The sequence below is a fragment of the Colobus angolensis genome, unplaced genomic scaffold (genome assembly GCF_000951035.1).
Source record: "Colobus angolensis palliatus isolate OR3802 unplaced genomic scaffold, Cang.pa_1.0 Scaffold121, whole genome shotgun sequence".
Classification (NCBI taxonomy): Eukaryota; Metazoa; Chordata; class Mammalia; order Primates; family Cercopithecidae; genus Colobus; species Colobus angolensis.
The window spans coordinates 3,641,747-3,662,115 of NW_012113253.1; the positions used below are offsets into that span (position 1 = coordinate 3,641,747).

The following is a 20,369-nucleotide window of genomic DNA, read 5'->3' on the forward strand; positions in this document are numbered from 1 at the left end:
TTTTGATGATATAAGCGTCTCATAATAAGCTCCGTGTTGAATGTATAATTAATAGCATGGTAGAATTTGTAGCCACGTTTATAAATATGTTTTTTTTTTTTTTTTTTTTTTTTTGTAACGCTGGTTGCTGTGACAACAGTTTTACAGCTGCTATGAACGAGAGTAAGAAGGTCCAGTTGAACTTTCCAGAGATGATTGGGAAGCTCTTCTTGTCAGAGGGGCCAAGGTTGGATCTACTAGGGAGGAAGGAGGGAAAAGTTTGAACCATCCGATCACCATATTGGATAGCTCTAGTTCATCTAAAAGTATCTGGGCCACTCCCATAAAAGATTTGTGATCCATGCGGCCATAATCTCCCCAGACGATGATCTGTTGGCAAAATAAAAAGTAGAGTGACGTCAGTGTAACTGTGTAAATAGAAAAAGTTGCAAAATATATGAAAATACTAAAGTACATTCAGTTAATTTTCTGACATCAAAGATCAAGTTAAAATCTGTATAATGGAATAGTTGTCTTTAACTAGTGGAATCTAAAGGTACATTGGGGAAATTGTACTGAAGCATTAAGGTCATAAGAAATCCAGAGAGACTGGAATTTATATGTGGTGGGGATTTGCACGTCTATAAATCACTTTAAAGAAAATGACAACATACATTGCTTTACAGCACTGGTCATCGCTTTGAAAAGTTTCCAAAGAATTTCAGTTGTGAGGAACATAAAAGAATACAACAGAAAAGATTTGGGGTATAACGTCTGACTCCATGAAAAATACTTTCTTAGGTAAGGGATAAACAATTAGGTAGATACCTGTAAAACTTTTCCTTGTGGACTCTCTTCAAAAGATAATAGCTGCTGGTAAAGGGGTTCCAGCGTTTTTCTTGCCACTTTTGTTTTCTTCTTGGCTATGCAGACTCCGTTATCTAATAGATACACCTTTACATATGGTGCTTGGGAGAGAAAAGATAGAGGAGAATAAGCAATAAACTATGGACATGAAATGGCCAACTCACAGTGACATTTACCACAGTTTAATCTTTGGCTGAAAGAGCTAGCAATCATGCCACTGGCCTAGCCGCATTCTGTCAAAATCACTAGATAAACAGTGGATAACTGTGTCTTTCAGAGAGTTTTAGGGGGTGTTAACATAGCCCCTGAGTTTATTATTATTAATTTCATCAACTGGTTATACAGGTTTACACACTGCATTAAATAAAGTGAAATGCTTCCAGTCCTGAGAGATGTCCTACTCAGTCTTTAATTTATCAATACTTAAATCTATTTAACATGCTTGAAGCTATATTGTTTCATTCACTCATCCCCACAAATAGTGATTATCACTCAAAAGTACTTATTTATTGGTGGTGGTGTGGGTATAACAGTAGTGGAATTTCATATGATATTGATCAAATTAGCTAAGAGGCAACTAATTAGAAAATCTATGGCTTAAAATTTATCCGACAGACACTTCTTAAAAACCATTTTTTATGCATGTACAAATCATGATATTCTTTATAGCAGAATGAGTTGACTAGCTCTAAGACATATAAACACAACTGTCTTAATCACCAGTGCAAGGTTATACAATAGATTATATAATTAAAACTTTCTGCAAGGATAGAAAAGTTGAGTCAAAGTTACAAGTCAATCAGTAGAGATGCTGAAGCTAGAAATAGAAAAGTTAAGAGTCAAAATTACAAGTCAATCAGTAGAGATGCTGAGGCTAGAAATCAAGTTTCAGAATCCTCAGGAATTGTTTTATCCATCTTATCAAACAATCTCTACACAATGTATTTGGAGCACTGTGGCACCTTCCATGGCTTCAAGCGCCTTAGATTATAATGACATTTCAGTATGAAATATGTAGCATAAGAAGTTATAATAGTGCCTCTCTTTCCTCAGATTATAGGAAGTAAAAGTCTTATAATTAGAATATCCAGCATACATAGCTTATGCTACTTTTGGAGCCTGTATCTATTTTTATTCTAATTCCAGAGCCTTACGGATTCCTGAGGAGAATTTTGAAGCTCTAGAGAAACTGAAGAATAACACAAAAGACTAGCTAATAGGAAAAAAGAACTCCTTGTGTACATGGTGTGACAAAATGAATTTTCTAAGTGGGATGGTTTTTATTTTGCAGTGGTTTCTACTACGTATGTACTTATTTAACAACTTACATTATCCCCACCGGATCATCCTCATTGAACACTCATTCAGGATAAACACACAAATGACTCCAGCCCCAAACCAGTCATAATGGACTATCCATTAATAACCTTGATTAACTAAATCAAAGGTCTAAACCAATCAAAAGGTCTCTAAGTTGAAACAATATGGATTATGGATAATAATAGAAAAATCTCTTTTGTTTTTACCTGGCAGTGTCTTGGAACCTGGTTTTACAACAAGGCCACGGGCCCGGATGATTTCTACCTCCAACTGTCCCTTTTTGTCCATCATTCCTACCTGAATGTCACCTAATGGAAGGAGGAAGAAACAAATGTGCTTTAATATGCAAATGCACTAAGGAAAATACTTCAGTCAAAGACCTTGGTTTAACATCATTTCATCATTTCCCATATATTTTCTTAAATTCAAATATATTTAAAATTCTATCAATAGTATCTTCCTTTAAAAAGCATTAAAATTAAAAGAGAAATAATGGTTAAATAGTTTTTATTGCTAAAATCTAAGGTCTTGATTCCTGTTGATAATATTGTTACAGATTCTATCGGGCTGAGCCCAGTGGCTCATGCCTGTAATCCCAGCACTTGGGGAGGTGGAGGCAGGAGGATTGCTTGAGGCCAGGAGTTTGAGACCAGCTTGGTCAGCACAGTGAGGCCCTGTCTCTACAAAAAAAACAGTCAAAATATTTGCTGGGTATGGTGGCATGTGCCTGTAGTCCCAGCTACTTGGGAAGATGAGGTGGGAGGATTTCTTGAGCCAAGGTGGTCGAGGCTGCAGTGAACCATAATCATGCCACTGCACTTCAGCCTGGGCAACAGAGTGAAACTCTGTCAAAAAAAAAAAAAAAAAAAAAAAGAGGGAGAGAGAGAGAGAAAGAGAAAGAGAGAGAGAGAGAGAAGAATCTATGAAATTTAGAGAATTTCATTTTCAATAATCTAAAACAAAATAGTGAAATCATGTGGCAGAAATCCTTACCCATTGCAGGTGTTGCCAGAGTCTGGCGTCCCACTAGCTGAGCAGGGCCAAGGCCATCCAGGAAATCGCTGAATTGGCTATCAGAGGCCAAGCGAACACCAGGGAAAATCAGACTGAAAGCAAAATAACATATGAGATTAAATCCCCAATCCCTATTTATTTTCAGGTAAACTTGGTTTCATTCTAGCCTCGTTATTGTGGCAAAACTAGTCCTATTATTTTGCCACTTATATTTACTGGATCCAAACACCCCGCTCCACGTCCCAGGGCTCTTCCTTCATATTCTCAGCAGCCCACGTATGACACCAGAAGCACCTGTCACACTGCACTGCAGGCTTCTGCTGGTGAGCCTTTCTCTTCCTTGGTCGCAAGGGCAGATTGTGATTTCTATGAGTAATACTCTGTACATATTGAGCACTTACTCCATCACAGGCTTTATCATATTTAATCCTCTTAGCTGCACTATGATACGTTCTATTATTTCTCCTATTTCATACATGAAGAAATGTTTCTGGATCATTCCCATCTGCATACAAATATGCTGTTATTTCTTCCACCATATAAAAAATCCCTTTCCTGACCTCATTTCCCTCTCCAGTTACTATCCCATTTCTCTTCTTGAAATAATTGTCTCTATGTGCTGTCTTCGATTTCTTTCCTCTCATTCTCTCTTGAAAGTCTAATCATGTTTTCATTGTTGCCACTCCACTAAAATTCTCGGATCATTTGACACAATTGACCTTGCCCCCTCTTCCTTGAAGCACTGTCTCCCACTGCGTTCTGCACATCCAGTCTCCTGGTTTCCCTTTTTTCCCTTCTGCCATTCAGCCTTAACCTCCTGTGCTAGTTCTGCCACCAAACACTGGAGCTTGATCCTTTGACCTCTTATCTTTTTTCTATGTCTGAATTCCCTTGATAATCTCATCCAGTCTCATGGTTTTAAATGCCATCTATGCTGCTATTGCCTAGATTGACATCTCCAGCCTGGATCTCTCCCTTGGGCCACAGACCTATGTTCCAACTGCTTGATCTACATATCTGCTTGGATATGTAATAGGCACCTGAAACTCAAATTGTTTAAAACTGACTCTCCCCATGCTCTTGTTCCCCCACTGCAAACACACAAACAAAAAATCCGAACTCTGGTCCTGTCAAAAGATTCCCATCTTGATAAATGGTAACTTCATTATTCATTCTTCATTTTTCCAACTGCTCAACCTTGGAGCCATCTGTCTTCCTTCCTCTCTGTTAGGGACTGAATCGTGTCACCCCAAATTTCTTATGTTGAAGCCCTAACCCTTAATATGTCTGTATTTGGCCATAAGGCCTTTAAAGAGAGAAGGTTAAATGAGGCCATTAGCATGGAGCCCTAATCCAATATGACCCATGTCCTTGTAAGAAGAGGAAGAGACACCAGGAGTAGGTACACACAGAGAAAAAGCTGTGAGAAGACATCACAAGAAGGTGGCCATCTGCAAGCCAAGGAGAAAAGCCTCAGGAGAACTCAAACCTGTGGACACCTTAATCTTGGACTTCTAGCCTACTGATCTGTGAGAAAATAAATTCCTGTTGTTCAAGCCACCCAGCCTGCGGTATTTTATTATGGCAGCCCTGGCAAACAAATATACTATCTTTTCTCTCATTACCCACATCAAATGCACCAATAAATCTTACTTGTTCTACTGTCAAAATACATTCAGAATCTGACCTCACTAAAGCTACACTCCGGTCCAAGCCACCATTCCCTAGCTTGCGTATTCCTGTAGTAGCCTTGTGAATGCTCTCCCTGTTGCTGCCCTTGCTGTCCTGGCCCCTTGCCCCCTCAGCATTCAAACTGATCTGCCAAAGACAGAAGTCAGATCCTGTCACTCCTCTGCTCAAAACCATCCAACATCTTCTCATTCCACTCAGTTAAGAGCAGAGTCCTTACAATACATAAAGTCTACATAAGCTGTCCTCACCCCTGCCACATGCCCTAATTCCTCATCCGTTACTGCTCTCACCCTTCCTCCCCGGTGCTGCCCTCCTCACTGCTGACACTAGGCCAGCTCCTGCCTCAGGGCCTCTGAAGCAATCTTCATCCTAGAATGTTCTTCTTTCAGATATCCCTCTGCTCACTAAATTCCTTCAGATCTTCATTCGAATATCTCCTTTCCCCTTTCCCCATCTATCCTGTGTCAAATCTTACCTCCAATCTCTTGATCATCTCTCTTCCTTGCTGTATTTTTCTCCTTAGCACATATGCTATCTAATCTAGTATATATTTTACTAGTTTTTCTTTTATATACATTTTAACAATTTTTCTTGTTGTTTGTCTTCTCTATTAGAGTGTAAATGTGAGGAGAGTATTTTATTTTGTGGGGGGTGGGGTCTGCTTTGTTCACTGCTGTATCTCTAGCACCTAGAACCAAGCCTGGAATATTGTAAGTTCTATAGAAGGAAAGGAAAGGAAAGGAAAAAGGAAAGAAAACGAAACAAAAGAAAAGAAAAGACCCAGTTGAGAGAACCAGGCCTATATGACTGCAAACCCCATGATCTTAGCCATGGCGATTTACTTCCTCCCCGCTATGACTTATATCACCAAAGTACAGCACAGTGACTGGCCCCCTGGAAGGTATGGTAATATTTGTTGAACGAATTTATGGGTATTCATCCTCTTTTTCCAATAAGACTATAAACATCTGGAGCAAGGGCTACAGTGTAAACATTTTTATATCCCTAACAGTACCTAACGTAGTTCTTTGCAATGATTAGTGCTCAGTGCATGTTTACTTTTCGGTTGATTTTCCCTCTCTTTTTAGACTTCCTTAATGAATAGTGAATCTATTTCTCCCCCGACCTCAACTCTCAAATATTCAGTTAATACAAATGTTTTAGTCTGTTTCTATAAGTATCCCGTATAAGCCTACTTACAAATGTATAGAAACCATTTATATCTCTTGTATTTATGTTATCGTGCTAGACAAATTATCCTGAGACATACCATTCATGCTGTGCCAACAGCTCCTATGGCCTCACATCTGTAAACTGGCCACACATAGGTTATCTAAACATCTAATACTTTCATGGTGATGACAGTGAGGCCAGTAAACCCCATTTTCCTTTATTAACGTCCTTTACAGCCCCACTTCCAGATCTTTAGTTGCTAAGTACTATTAATTTGTTGGTGACGGAACTACACAAGCTACAAATGCTTTAAAAATATCTGAGACAGTTGATTCCAAGGAAAGCTACATGATAACTATATAAAAGTCTCCCCAACTTTTTTGGTGGCATTTCTTTTTGGCTGTTATATTTAATATAATTAAATAATTATAGTTGTTTATGACAACATGGAACTAAGTATACACCAGCATTCCATATTTTTTAGCAATCATTCTCAGGATGGAGATTCTTAAAACTAGCATTGTTCACATGGTATGGCATGCATGCTTATTATTTTTGGGCTTTTATATATTATTTCAAGCTAGGGCAAAATATTATATTTGCATTGCCTTGTAAGAGTCACATTTTAGCAACTTGCCATTAAGGCAAAACACTTTATTCTCAAACCTATTTCACTTGATATAAAAAGCCAGATACGTCACATTGCTCAGTGGCAGGTGAGTAAAGTTCTCTTCACAGGAAATCAACCAGTGAAAATTAAAGTGGTTCTGAAGAGCATGAGAGTTAGAAAGTCTCTGTGGAAGCACAGAGAGTGAGACAGGTGAGGCACGGAGGAGACACACATCATACGCAGCCTCACTCACTTTCCTTCTGAGCTGTAGCTGTTCATGCTGCCATCTGTAGACTCTCGGCTTGCTTGTCGAGTCATCCAGTTCCTCATCTCCACGGCCAGGCCTGTTTCTGTACTTCTTTGGACAGTGCTCCTTAGTTTTTTACCTCCTGCTTCTGCAGAGATAGAAACAAAAAGTGTAACAGCTTTGTCATCACTATCTGGTAAGAAATATCAGCCAAGGCTCTGAGATCATCAGATGCAAAGAACTGTGTAAATACAAAGTGCTCTTATTAAGGAGACAGAAAGAAAAGGTATTTAAAACAATTTTAAACAATGTCCTGTTGAGTGGGACGAAAATTTTCTAAAAAATCTGTAAGCACAAAACACCATTGTTTTATTTCCATTTAAAACAGTGTTCAAATTGTTAATGTAACAAAAAGATTCAACGTAAGGAAAAAAAATAAGCTTTATTTTCATTGTAATACTTAAATGCCAGATTAATTTATGCCTATCTTTTGTTTTCATTGTAATATTTAAATGTCAGATTAATTTCTGCTCACCATATTTTCCCCTTTCTTTTAATCACAGTAAAAGAACCAGGCCTTCACACAATTTACAAAGAAACAGATGGTGAGTAATCCTCAAATTCCAGTCTTAACTTTTACAGGAAAGTCTGTTTTTGTAGGGTGATAGATATTAGAAGGAGAAAGAATCTACACAAAGGAGAGAGCCTAGTTTGCCAACAGTTTCACATCTTTCGGTAACTTTCAGAAAGATATTCCAAGGGGAATGCAAAAACCCACCACAATAATGTGAAAAGAGATTTTTAATTTTTGTTCATGGATAGTCACATCCTCAAGGATCTTTAATAGTTTGGTGATGTGATTTACTAATAGAAACCAATTAGAAGAGCAAACAGGAAACTGAGTCAAGTACTACAGATGTGACACAGATAGGAAGTACTATCGGGAGAGGTCAGGGAAGAAGGTGTGTCATAGAGGGTGTGGGATTTGAGCTGGGCATGAAAAATAGGTAGACTGGGACTTAACAAGAGGCGAGAAGAGAGCTTCGTAAGCAAGGGAAACGGCATGGGCAAAGGTGCAAAGATAGGGATAGCCACGTGCATTTAAGGGAGGTGCAATGACCAAAGCACATGTAAAGTAATGGGGGAGTGGGTTCCACAAAAAATTGAGCCCAAATTACAAAAGCTATGAGTGTTGAGATGCGAAGTTGAGAGGCTACCAAAGCTTGAGCAAGAGGGTGATAGTACAAATGATTTGTACTCGATTACTTCTTGTCAGGTCTAAATATTTATCCACACTGTGAATATTGATAGCTTTTTGGGATATGACCATACAGTTAGCTCTTTTAGTGCCTGGTATTAATAACTTTTTTTTTTTTTTTGAGACAGAGTCTTGCACTGTTGCCCAGGCTGAAATGCAGTGGCGTGATCTCTGCTCACTGCAACCTCCGCCTCCCAGGTTCAAGTGATTCTCCTGCCTCAGCCTCCCGAGTAGCTGGGATTACAGGTGCCCACCATCATGCCCTTCTAATTTTTTGTATTTTTAGTAGAGATGGGGTTTCACTATGTTGGCCAGGCTGGTCTTGAACTCCTGACCTTGTGATCCGCCCACCTCAGCCTCCCAAAGTGCTGGGATTACAGGTGTGAGCCACCACACCCGGCAGTAAGTTATTTTTAGGTCTGTAAACATTTGCTGATATTACCAGTGATCTGTCGAAATCTCTTTTCACCAAGTCTCTTACAAGTACTTACCATTTTGAAATACTGCTTTAAATTTCATCCATTCTCTACTTCCAACATTAATGTACACCAAAATGCTTTAAAGAGTATATATGAAATATAAATCATGACTGATCTGTAACTCAGTTCCACAATCTAAGGCTGATATTTTAGATAACTGATGGTAAACATGTTGTACCGATATGAACTGTAACAAGATACAAAACATCCCCTAGTAATGAAGGAAAGATCTTCTTTACAGCAGAATATTAGTAAATGTAAAAGGAATAAAATTTAAAAAGTACCAATTTGCAACCTCCATTGGAATAAATGATATAAGCAAGGCTCATCAAGGGAGGCTGACACTATTAGATGAAAGGTTGTAGAAAGGATACTCATATCAGCCAAATAATTGTTCCATAAATTATTCTAATTGTTAAAGGAAAAAAAAAAGTACTTTAACACTGGGAGATCAACTGCCACCATCTTAATCAAGTGATCAAACTTAGTAGCACTAAGACGGGACAATAATATGCACCTCAGGATATAAGATACACAGTATCACTTGTCAAGTTGTTCTAGATAAAAACATGCAACCTGTTTCTAATCAGATCTTTGGAGCCAACTTCAAGTTTTCAAAAACAGGTGATAGAGTAACAAGATATATGATAGACACACACACACAAAACAATCAGAGAAATCCAGAACATGGACTATTGTTCAAGAGAGTTGACCTAGTCTCTTAAAAGAAGTTAATATAATGAAAACAAACAAAGAAATAAGGTAAGGGAATTATTCTGGATTAAAATATATCAAAGAAATTTAACCATCAAATGCTATGAGTGTACTCAAACTTCTTGTTTGGGAAAGCAAAACAAGAAACTCTATATGCAAAACAGTATAAAAGTAAATTTGAATATGCATTTGACATTAGATATTAGAAAATTGTTATTTTTTAAGGTGAATAATGACATGTATTATAAAGAATTTTCTTATTAGGAGATACATGCTAAAGTATTTAGACCTGAAATGTTATATATTCTGCAATTTACTTTCAAATGGCGTAGGAAAAAACAAAACAACAACCAAGCCCCCACCCCCACCCCAAAACCGCACATATGTGTTTTAAAAAATGAGGGAGAATGTTAAGGAGAAATGAAAGAATGAGAATGCAGAGTACATTCTGATATTCATGAAGTTAATATTTATGATTTCATTTGAGCGGTCCTCAAATAACTATATCAAAAAGTAAGCTAGGCATGATGGTTCACACCTGTAATCCCAGCACTTTGGGAGGTTGAGGCAGGTGGATCACTTGAGGCCAGGAGTTTGAGACCAGCCTGACCAACATGGTGAAACTCTGTCTCTACTAAAAATACAAAAATTAGCCGGGTGTGGTGGCCCATACCTGTAATCCCAGCTACTTGGGAGGCTGAGACTGGAGCATCACTTGAACTCAGGAGGCAGAGGTTGCAGTGAGCCGAAATTGCACCATTGCACTCCAGCCTGGGTGACAGAGCTAACTCTGTTCCAAAAACAAACAAACACCCCAAGCAAGAAGTAATACAATTTTGTACAAGTGTGTCTCTCCAGGTAGCTTTAATGTTCATTTCTTGTGAACAGTGCCCTTGTGAAAAAATTGCCATCAAGTGAGACATAAAACTTCAGTGAAATTTGAGCATGTGGAATGAGGATACGTACAAGAAGCATATAACTTAGAAAGGAAATGAGATTCTGAAAGATCTCAGAACACAGCCTCTGCAATGTCAAAGATCTACAGTTTTTAATTTAAGGTCTGACTCTATCACAGCGAAAGCGACTTGAAAATCTGCCATTATAGGGTTATGAGAACCAGCACCATTTGTCAAAGAATAATATGATCAGCATATAATTCTTTTGTTTACAGATTGCTTCTTACATGTATCCCCTTCATAACGATGCTAAAAATCCCAATTTTACAGATATAGCATCTAAGGGCCCCAGAACTTTACATAATTCCCTGAAGCAACATAGTAAGTGACAGAACCAGCATTTGTAGACAGTTCCCAGACTCCAAATTTTCTGCTATTCAGTACTTCATTGTCAGAATATAACTAAATGGGGAGCTTGTGCAGCTGTCTATGGAGATTATACTGTGCTAATGCTGTAACTGCATATGGAAGGCCCTTTTAGAAGCACCTTAGTGGGATGGGAAAAGCAGAGCACAGCAAAGGAGTCAGGTCCTGGGATCATCAAACTGCTTCTCTTTTAGTCTCCACTCTACCATTTACAAGGTGGGTGACACTTAAGCAAGTTACATACCCGCTCTGTGACTCAGTTTCCTCAAACTGAAATGACAACAATAATAAGCCTATCTCATTAGGAATGAGGTAGGAATTTTGCGAGTATCAAGGAAAACGATACATTTAAAGCACTTAGGATAGTGCCTGATGCATAGAAAAGCTTCAATTAATTGTACTGTTATTATTACCAGATAGGGAATTTGAAACTAAGTATTCTAGGCCTGACTGTACCACTAACTTGTGAGCTCTATCTATTGTCCTCTCTGAGTCACATCCCCTCTCTGAGTGTCTGGCTCCTTATTTATGAAAAAGGGAGGGGGAGGAGGGGAGATGATTTCTGGTATCTTTGAGTTCTAATGTCTTTGAGTTTGTGTATTAATGCATAACCAAGACCATGATTAACACCATACATTGAGGAGACACGCTAGTCACTATCATCTGACATAATCAAATAAATCCAAAAATATACTGAACATTTATAGTAGCCCTTTAATACATGTCTTTTTCAATGTTCCATTATCAAATAGATTTACAGGCTTATTTTAAAATTAATTTTTCAGCACCACAAAATCTTTAGCTACATTCACAGTAAAACTAATTTAACTTGAATGTCATTCATTACCATGATTCACATTTAATGTTCCAATGATTTGTCATGTTATTTAACTTAAAAACTGAATCTATATAATGGTGAAAGTCTATATAAAGAAAATGTGGTAGGGAGAACTCTAAGATGATACCCATGATTATGTTACTACACATGTAAAAGGGATTTTGCAGATGTAATTAAGGTTACTAATCAGTCAACCTAAAGATAGGGTGATTATCTGAATGGGCCTAACTGAACCACACCAGCCCTTTCAAAGCAGAGTGCTTTATCTGGCTGGTTCCAGAAGAGGAAATCAGAGAGATGTGAAACACAAGAAAATTCAATGCACCTCTGTCTGCCTGAAGAGGGAAGGGGCCACATGGAAAGGATGTGAGAGCAGCCTTTAGCTGCTGAGAGTGATGCCTGGCTGACAGCAAGAAAATAGGGACTTCAGGCCTGCAACTGTAAGGAATTGGATTCTGTCCACCACCTAAAGGGCCTTGAAAGCTGATTTTCTCCCCTAGAACCTCCAGACAAGAACTCAGCCCAGGCAACATCTTCATTTCAGCTATGTGATGCTCTAGAAAGAAAACCCAGCCAATCGTGCCAGACTTGTGACCTACAGAACTGTGAATTAATAAATGGGTGTTGTTTTCAGTTGTTAAATTTGTGATAATTGTCACACTGTAATATAAAACCAATACAGTAAGTTCTGAGTCCTTTGTAGATAAGTTTTTTAAATGAGGAGACTTATTAAAATATCCTATTATAACTTAGGGGTGGACCATCAAAACTGTACAAACTTAGCCATTATTTTAAAAAGTGTACATTTTAAAAAGTATACACATACATATAAATATACACATACATACATAAACTTATATGTATAATATGTGTGTGTGTGTGTGTGTGTGTGTGTGTATTGAAACATCAAAAAATACTCAGGTAAGGCCCAGATGGTATTGTTGTTGAGGCCTTAAATCACTCATTTTGGTATTAGGTATTTTAAGCCAAAGTACATTTGGAGAAGATGCTTGTAGGTAAAAATCAAATTCTTGAACTGCAAAATATCACAGGCAGAAAGCAGAACACAGGAGGTGTCCTTGTTATTCTGCTCTGCTTAGTCTGATGACTCATTTACTTGGCACCCTCAGTAAAGCCATTTGATTAAACAAAAGTCCAAAGGGTCAGTTTCCCCTAATAATACCTGGAAACCAGAAAACCTTTTGAGTTACTTGACAACAAAAACAAAAAGATCCTTTCTGCTACTGACTTGGAAACTATTCTAAGCCCCACCCAAGGCAGGGCTTACAATGCATTGTCAAACTTAATGTCATAGTGACCTCCTTTCAAATCTTGGATTCACATAACCCATTCCTGGTTGCTTGCACCTGCAAGGTCTCATCTACAGCAGACAGACTTACTTTGGATTCAGGGTTTTCTCAATGTCAGTATGCAAAATGATTTATGGAAACAGGATGAAGAATAGTTGGCAGATTATGAAAACTGACTTTACATTTTAGTTTAGACTACAATTTATATGCCTTAACAAGTTGCTATTTTTGCATTTTATTCATAATTACCATTTCTCAGAGTTAGTATAATTTAGAAAACCATTTGTGTTACATTTAAATAATTAAAAATGCATTACAACGAGAATTTCTAAAATTATTGACTCACAGATTTTGGGAAGTAATCTTGGGTAGCCAGTATACCCATGTAGTTTATGCACTCCCTTATTACAGCAATGAGAAAGTTGAGGTCCTGAGTGGTTAGTTTGTCTTTGGTAGAAGACTTTTTCATCTTTAAGAATCATTAATAATTGTAAATTGTACTTTTACTCTCTTCCACCTTGCTCCTTTAATTCCTAAAATTTAAATATAACAATTGTCTCCAGCACCTTCATCAACCTCTGTGGTAGACTCTGTAGACATGACTTCTCTCTCATCAGCAGATTTTTTTTTTTTTTTAATTTTACTTTAAGTTCTGGGATACATGTACAGAACATGCAGGTTTGTTACATAGGTACACATGTGCCACGGTGCTTTGCTGCACCTAATCAATGCATCATCTAGGTTTTAAGCCCCACATGTATTAGGTATTTGTCCTAATGCTCTCTCTCCCCTTGCCCCCTACCCCCAAAACTGGCCCCAGTGTGTGATGTTCCCCTCCCTATGTCCATGTGTTCTCATTGTTCAACTCCCACTTATGAGTGAGAACATGTGGTGTTTGGTTTTTTGTTCCTGTGTTAGTTTGCTAAGAATGACGGCTTCCAGCTTCATCCATGTCCTTGCAAAGGACATGAACTCATTCTTTTTTATGACTGCATAGTATTCCATGGTATATATGTGCCACATTTTCTTTATTCGGTCTATCATTGATAGGCATTTGGGTTGGTTCCAAGTATTTGCTATTGTAAATAGTGCCCATCAGCAGATTTTATAACTTCCTTCCCATCAGCAGATTTTATATCAAGATATGAAAGATGTTGATTTATTTATCTATTTGGTCCTACAAGACCTCACTATGGGGACACTGTCATGGATTACTCTAACTATGTGTAAAAGCTCATCCACTTAGTTTCTCAGGTCTTGCTACTATCATAAATATAATTCAAATCTCTAAAAGTCTAAACAAAATAAAGACAAAGAGCCAACAATTTCGTTTGGGCTAATCCAGGCTCTGCATTTACAATTAAAATAAAATTGAAATTAAAAATGAACAATTGACACTCAAAATTGTTTCAGACTTTAACATGTATCCATTCATTCCAAAAGCTTTGTCACAACTATTTAATACTATAAAATAGTATTTTTTGAATTGAAGCTACAGCATGGTGAGCTTCAAGCAGAGGTCATAACTATGGTAGATGTTAGGGCTATTCATGTATTCATGTACTTATTCCCACCTCTGAAGTTAGGTGTGGTCATGTAACTTGCTTGTCCAATGAAATGTGAGCAAAACTAGCCCATGTAACTTCAGGGTGGAAGATTTAGCAGCTGATGTATGTATGACTCACTATGTCTCCTTCTATTAGCCTGAGTACAGCCACACATAGGACTCTCAATGGACATGTAGCAGGAGTGAGACATAAAGTTTTTGTGTTAAGCCATTAATATTTTTAGTTGTTTGTTATTACAACCTATTCTGACAGATACATACAATAGACAGTATTACATTTTCTTGTAAAAGTTTTAAATTTGTCTATTTTTTTGTTTTCAATATCATTTAAAAATTGGCCATTTTGAATACAGCTCTGTTAAAAACTCTGAATTTGATATTCTATTTTGTAACTGTTTTCATGGCTTTTGTTTTATAAGCATGCCTAAAAAATTTTAATCATTGTTCTTAAAATTCAGATTCACATTTAAAACACGTAAAATAATTTTAAATAAAGATTTGATTTTAGAATAGTTTGAGATTTACAGGAAAATTGCCAAAGATAGTACAGAGAATTCTAGCACCCCCACATCCAGTTTTCCCTATTATTAACATCTTACATGGGTATGGTAAATTTGTGACAATTACTGAACTAATATTGATATATGACTATTGACTAAAGTTTACACTTTATTCTGATGTCCTTAGTTTTTACCTGAAGTGCTTTTTCTGATCCAGGATACCACATTACATTTAGTCATCATGTCTCCTTACGCTCTTCTTGGAAACAAATTTTTTATATCTCTAATTCCTGATATTCTTTTACATTTGTAACTACTTTTTGTCTGCCTTTGTATATAAAATTAACATTAATATATCCACTTATTTTCAGTAAAAACAATATATAAATTGAAAATACTTGTCTATAGAAAAGTAGAAAATGTCACATCATATGTGAAAATGCTGTATGTAAGAAAATAAGTTATCAATACTATATTAATCCAGACTGTATGACATAATGTAAAAGGACAGACTTAATATACATTTTAAGTGTATTTATAAGTTTGATTATGTTTCAAAAAAATTCAATTAAAATTCTCAGTCCCAGTGTTATAATTGATTCAGGCAAGGGTCAGCACTGGATATTAAAATTATTGGATAATTTTTAGAGAACAGAATATTCATGTGGTACCAAAGTATTACTCCAGAAATTGCTTAGTAATTATAAAGGGAAAAATATATCTTTTCCACAGAGAGAAACTGGCAGTCACCTCTTAGCCAAGTGATGAAATGTGGCATGCCTAGGAGTAAGAAATCTTGACATTATGTGTCTATTGATGGACTATATCAAGTTTATATCACCTATGACATTTAACCTCAATGGAATCACATCTCTAGGTCTAACTTCCAGTTTACCAGAAATACAGGGAATAGAGGGAATGATAAAAAAAAAAATCCAGAATGTTGGACATTCTACAAGACAGTTTTGTCTGGATTCTTCAAAAGTCAATGTCATGAAAAATAAAAGGGAAAGTACTGTTTTAGATTAAGCATAACAACCAAATACAATGAATATACCTTGACTGAATCCTGGATTAAGCAGAAAAACAACAAAAGCTTTAAAAAACATTTTTTTGGGGGACAACTGAACTGAAGAAATTGATACGGAATGAATATGAGATAACAAAGGGTTTTTTGGGTTAATTTTATGTTTATATATATTTTTTAAAAATTTGAGGTGTATGCTAAAAGTACTTAATGATTTATCATGATGTCTGCAACTTACCTTATGCTCAAATGTTTGGCAAAAATACGTACTACATGTATGTGGTGTATGTGTGTGAATGCATGTGTGTGTATGAGTGAAAAGAGCAACAAAGAGAAAAGATAAAGTCAATAAAGTCTGTCAGTCTATGTAGTGGATGCTCGTTGTATTATTCCTTTTTTCATATTTAAAATATTTCAAAATAAAAGTTGGGAAAAACTCAACTACTCAATTTAGAACAAAGGAGGGAAAGAGCTATTGTTTCATGACTTACAACTATGTGGAGATGCTTTGGATATAAAATCTACCTATCTCTAGTTTTCATAAGAAGATTGTATGGCAGTGATGACTACTATCATTTTCCATATGAGGAAAGTGCCCAATTCACACAGTTAACTAATGATATAGATGAGATTTGAATTCAAATTTTGGCAATGTCAAAACCCATGCTTGTTTCTCAAAGAATGCTGGGCTTCCATCTTCACTTAGTATTTTTGACACAAATTTCTAATTCCAGAATAATCAGTGACTTGAAACCTCATCTCAGGTTCTCCTTGCATGTCCAAATAAACTTAAAATACATTGTTTTATGGGTAGTGTTGAGACTCAGATCATTCACGATTTTTGGTCTCTCATGAAAAATGGGGAAACGTCACTTTCATTGCCAAATTGTGACTTCATGAAAATGATGGTAACATGTATTTATGATAAAAATGGAAACAAATGTGCTAGAAAGTTATTCCCTACAATATACATATGCATTTCAATCTCTCAGCATGCCACTTTGGACCAACCCACACCCAAAATTAGAGGTTTCATCAAACGATACCACAGCTGTCAACAGGACTGAATACATCGTGAAAAACCGAGGATTTGCCAACATGTGGAGTTGAAAAGGATCTTGACCTCTTGTGTGTCTTGATCCTCATCTGCAAAACAGAGGTATCAAGCCAGAGGAGGACAGGCATACCCATTTCCCATTATGGGTTCCTGTAACTGTTAATATCGACTTTTAATGAGAAGTAAGACCTTATGAAGAAACAAAGCTTAAGACTCTTCTGCAGTAAGATAATTACATTTTTTCCATAAAAGTAAGACTTATCATTTTGGTATTCTTAACACATTTAAATATAAGAAATTATAGCTGTCATTGTTACTCTTTTGGCATTTGTAATTTTTTGGTACTTTCTTGTTCTTGTTGTCTGATGTTGCTATTACTACACTAAGGGGGATCAAGCCCATTAGAAAATAATCCATTCCTGATCCACAGTTAAACTACTTAGACAGAGTTGCATACCCACTACCCCACTCCTTGGCTTTTTTTTTTTTTTTAAACTTTCAGATCTGTACTTGATCACGCATCAGTTCACTGATACCTGTGCCTGTTTCTGTCTCAAGAATGGATGTGAAATATCACCAAACTCTTCATAACTCTCAAGTTAGATATTTTGAGGCAATACTTTACGGTCGCATGAACATGCCATTTTAGAATCAGATGATATGAGTTCAAGTTCCTATTTGGCTATTTGCAAATTTGGGGCAGGTAACTTATCTTTCTACAGGTCAGAGTACTTTGGTGTAAACCTGGAATCATAATTAGCCTATGCCATAGAGTATACAACATGTAGTGGTGTTTAATAAACAGTGTTGAAAAAGAATCAGATCCTATAATCTGCATAGTTTTGGAAACTGAATAACATACAAAATTTTAATAAATCTGCAGAAAAAAACTATGCATAAATAACAGGCCTTGCCATGTAAGGGGAGAGAGCCTATTGGCCAATTTGAACTAAGGGGTTGACTTCCCACCCAAATCCTTTTTTTAGATGATATCAAGGTGGCTGCCATTAAGTTGAAAGCAAAGGAAGTGAGTAAGGCACAGAGGCTAGAAACTAAAATATCAGAGTCGTTAGGCTGAAAGCCTGTGTCTAATGAGGCGTTTGGTTGAAGAGACTCACGCTTGAAACTGATTTGAAGCAAACAGACCGTAAACCTACTGAATTTCTGCACTACTGGTATAGAAAAAAAATACTAGCTTACCTTACAAAATTCTGTTGAACCCATAAGATAACAATGGAGTTTCCAAACCTGTACTAGAAAGAAGCAGGCTATGACAGCAATGGAGCCACCTCTTCAATACAAACCTTCATGGCCAAAGAGAATAAACAACAAAGAAACACCTTCCTGAAAACAGAACCAGGGTTGCCAGATGAGTAAACTAAGAAACATACTCTACTGTCAATCTCTGCCATTCCTACCAAGTGAGATTGATAACTCCTATAGATGACTGATTGTTTTGTGTTTCCTATTCTCTCCTTTCTAAATGGGAATTTTTCTTTCAGTTATTCTGTGGCTACTATACATTTAAATTACATTTAACAGTCAGAAAACGGAGGCAGATAACTTGTTTTCAGGCTTGCAGGTCACTATAACATGAAAAGCCACATCTAGATATAAGAGGACTACACATTGCTCAAAGATTCTAGATTTCGAACAGCGGGGTAAGATTTTAAGGTTGTCCTTCTGAGGGGGAATTTATTATGCTCTATATGAAAACACAAGAGAGTGCATGCATATTGGGTGGTCAAATCTGCAGAAAAAGTTGAAATCGAGTACACCATATTCTTTACCTTAGATTTCTTCCATAGATTTTACCCCATTCTTGTCTGCTTATGCTCAATGAACAAAGAGGAAAATAACAATATGACAAACTCTTATTTAAAAGGAATTAAAAAGAGCTAATCATATTGAGCTTAGCTTTTTTTTTCTTACCATTGGTAATTATTTTATATTACAAAGTGGATATTTGTTAATGTTTTTGGCTTACCAGCATTTAAATCTTCCTTCTACATTTGAAAAGTATCCCATCCTTTAATTATAGAAGTTGAAATCATCAGGTGCCACTTTTCCAGCCTGCTTTGCAATTAGGGCATAAGCACATGGTTGAGGCACTACTTTTCCAAACTCTGAATCTGAAGTTAATAAAGCAAAGAAGCAGAGACACCATAGGTTTTCATTCCAATGAGGGTGGCGGCCAGAATATATTTTCCCAAAGTGACCCTACCCTGTAGCAGCATGCAGTGATTCGCCATGAGTTCTGACAATGGTGCAAGCTGTGATGTCTGTGCCAAGTAGCAGTGATAATTTAGCAGGATTAACCTGCAGTATGGTTTTGGGCATCACTCCTAACCTACAGCCCAGAATCTCCAGCCTTCCTAGAGATTCTATGACCTATCCAGGATCCCTTAGCTAATACCTTTCTTTTCTGCCTAAATTGCCAGAATTGATTTCTGTTGATTGCATCTGGACACCTGAAAGGAAACATGTTGCATATGCATGTTTCTTTGTAATGCATGATAGAAAAATATGTTGCTAGTATACATTAAGCTAAGTACACACAACGTCTAGGTGTAGCACAAAGAATGCATAACATTCAAGTACTCTTGTACCTGCATGAATGCAAACAATCACCTAATCAGTATGGTCCCTTTCAGATCTAATAACTTCTTTCCATTCCACAATAACAACATAGAAACCGACCAGGTACTTGTTCATTTATTCGTTCACTATATATTTGTTAAGCACTTCTTGAATGTAAGGTACTGTGGGAGATAACAAATTTGTAATACATGATCACATAATTCCCAACTGTGTGATTTTTAAATTTAGCAGGTAAGATAGTACACAAATAATGACAATGCAAGGCAATATGCGCTAAGTGCTTTATGAGTGGTAATAAGTTTCTAGAGCTGCATTGTCCAGTAGAACTTTCTGTGAATGAGATAAATGTTCTGTAATTCCGCACTGCCTGATAAGGTAATCACTAGTCATATGTAGCTACTGAACACTTGAAAGGTAGCTAGTGGGACTGAGGAATAAAATTTTAAATTTTAAAAAATTTATTTAAATTTAAACAGTCACATGTGGCTAATACCTCATGTAGTAGATAACACATATTTAGAGGTTCAGGAAAAGGCAAAAATATTTTGAAATAGGATTATAAGAGAATAGTAAGTATAATACTAGTTCACAATATTTATCAAGATAGGTATTGTTATGTACACTTTACATACAAATGAGGAAACTAAAGCTGAAAGAAATTGTCTTCATAGTCCATACCAGTAGGAAGCGGTGGAGCCAGGATTTCCAATTCAGCCACACAGTTTTCCTCTGCCTACAGAAGCTCTTATACCTTCTGAATACTTCATACAGCAGATGGGATATGGGCTGAGCTT

The 20,369-nt window shown here is 36.7% G+C and overlaps 1 protein-coding gene across 6 annotated transcripts in view; it reads right to left on the reverse strand.

Moving 5' to 3' along the window:
* Positions 1-41: 41 nt before the first annotated feature.
* RIMS2 (regulating synaptic membrane exocytosis 2) overlaps positions 42-20,369 on the reverse strand; it is a 773,533-nt gene continuing 753,205 nt past the window's right edge. For all 6 annotated transcript variants that reach the window (XM_011931177.1, XM_011931160.1, XM_011931186.1 and 3 more), the window contains 5 exons: positions 6,909-7,050; positions 3,160-3,272; positions 2,373-2,474; positions 808-947; positions 42-369 (listed from right to left, as the gene is read on the reverse strand). In XM_011931177.1, coding sequence (XP_011786567.1) covers positions 151-369; positions 808-947; positions 2,373-2,474; positions 3,160-3,272; positions 6,909-7,050 — 716 coding nt within the window. In that variant the 3' untranslated portion in view covers positions 42-150. The remainder of the gene's footprint in view (positions 370-807; positions 948-2,372; positions 2,475-3,159; positions 3,273-6,908; positions 7,051-20,369) is intronic.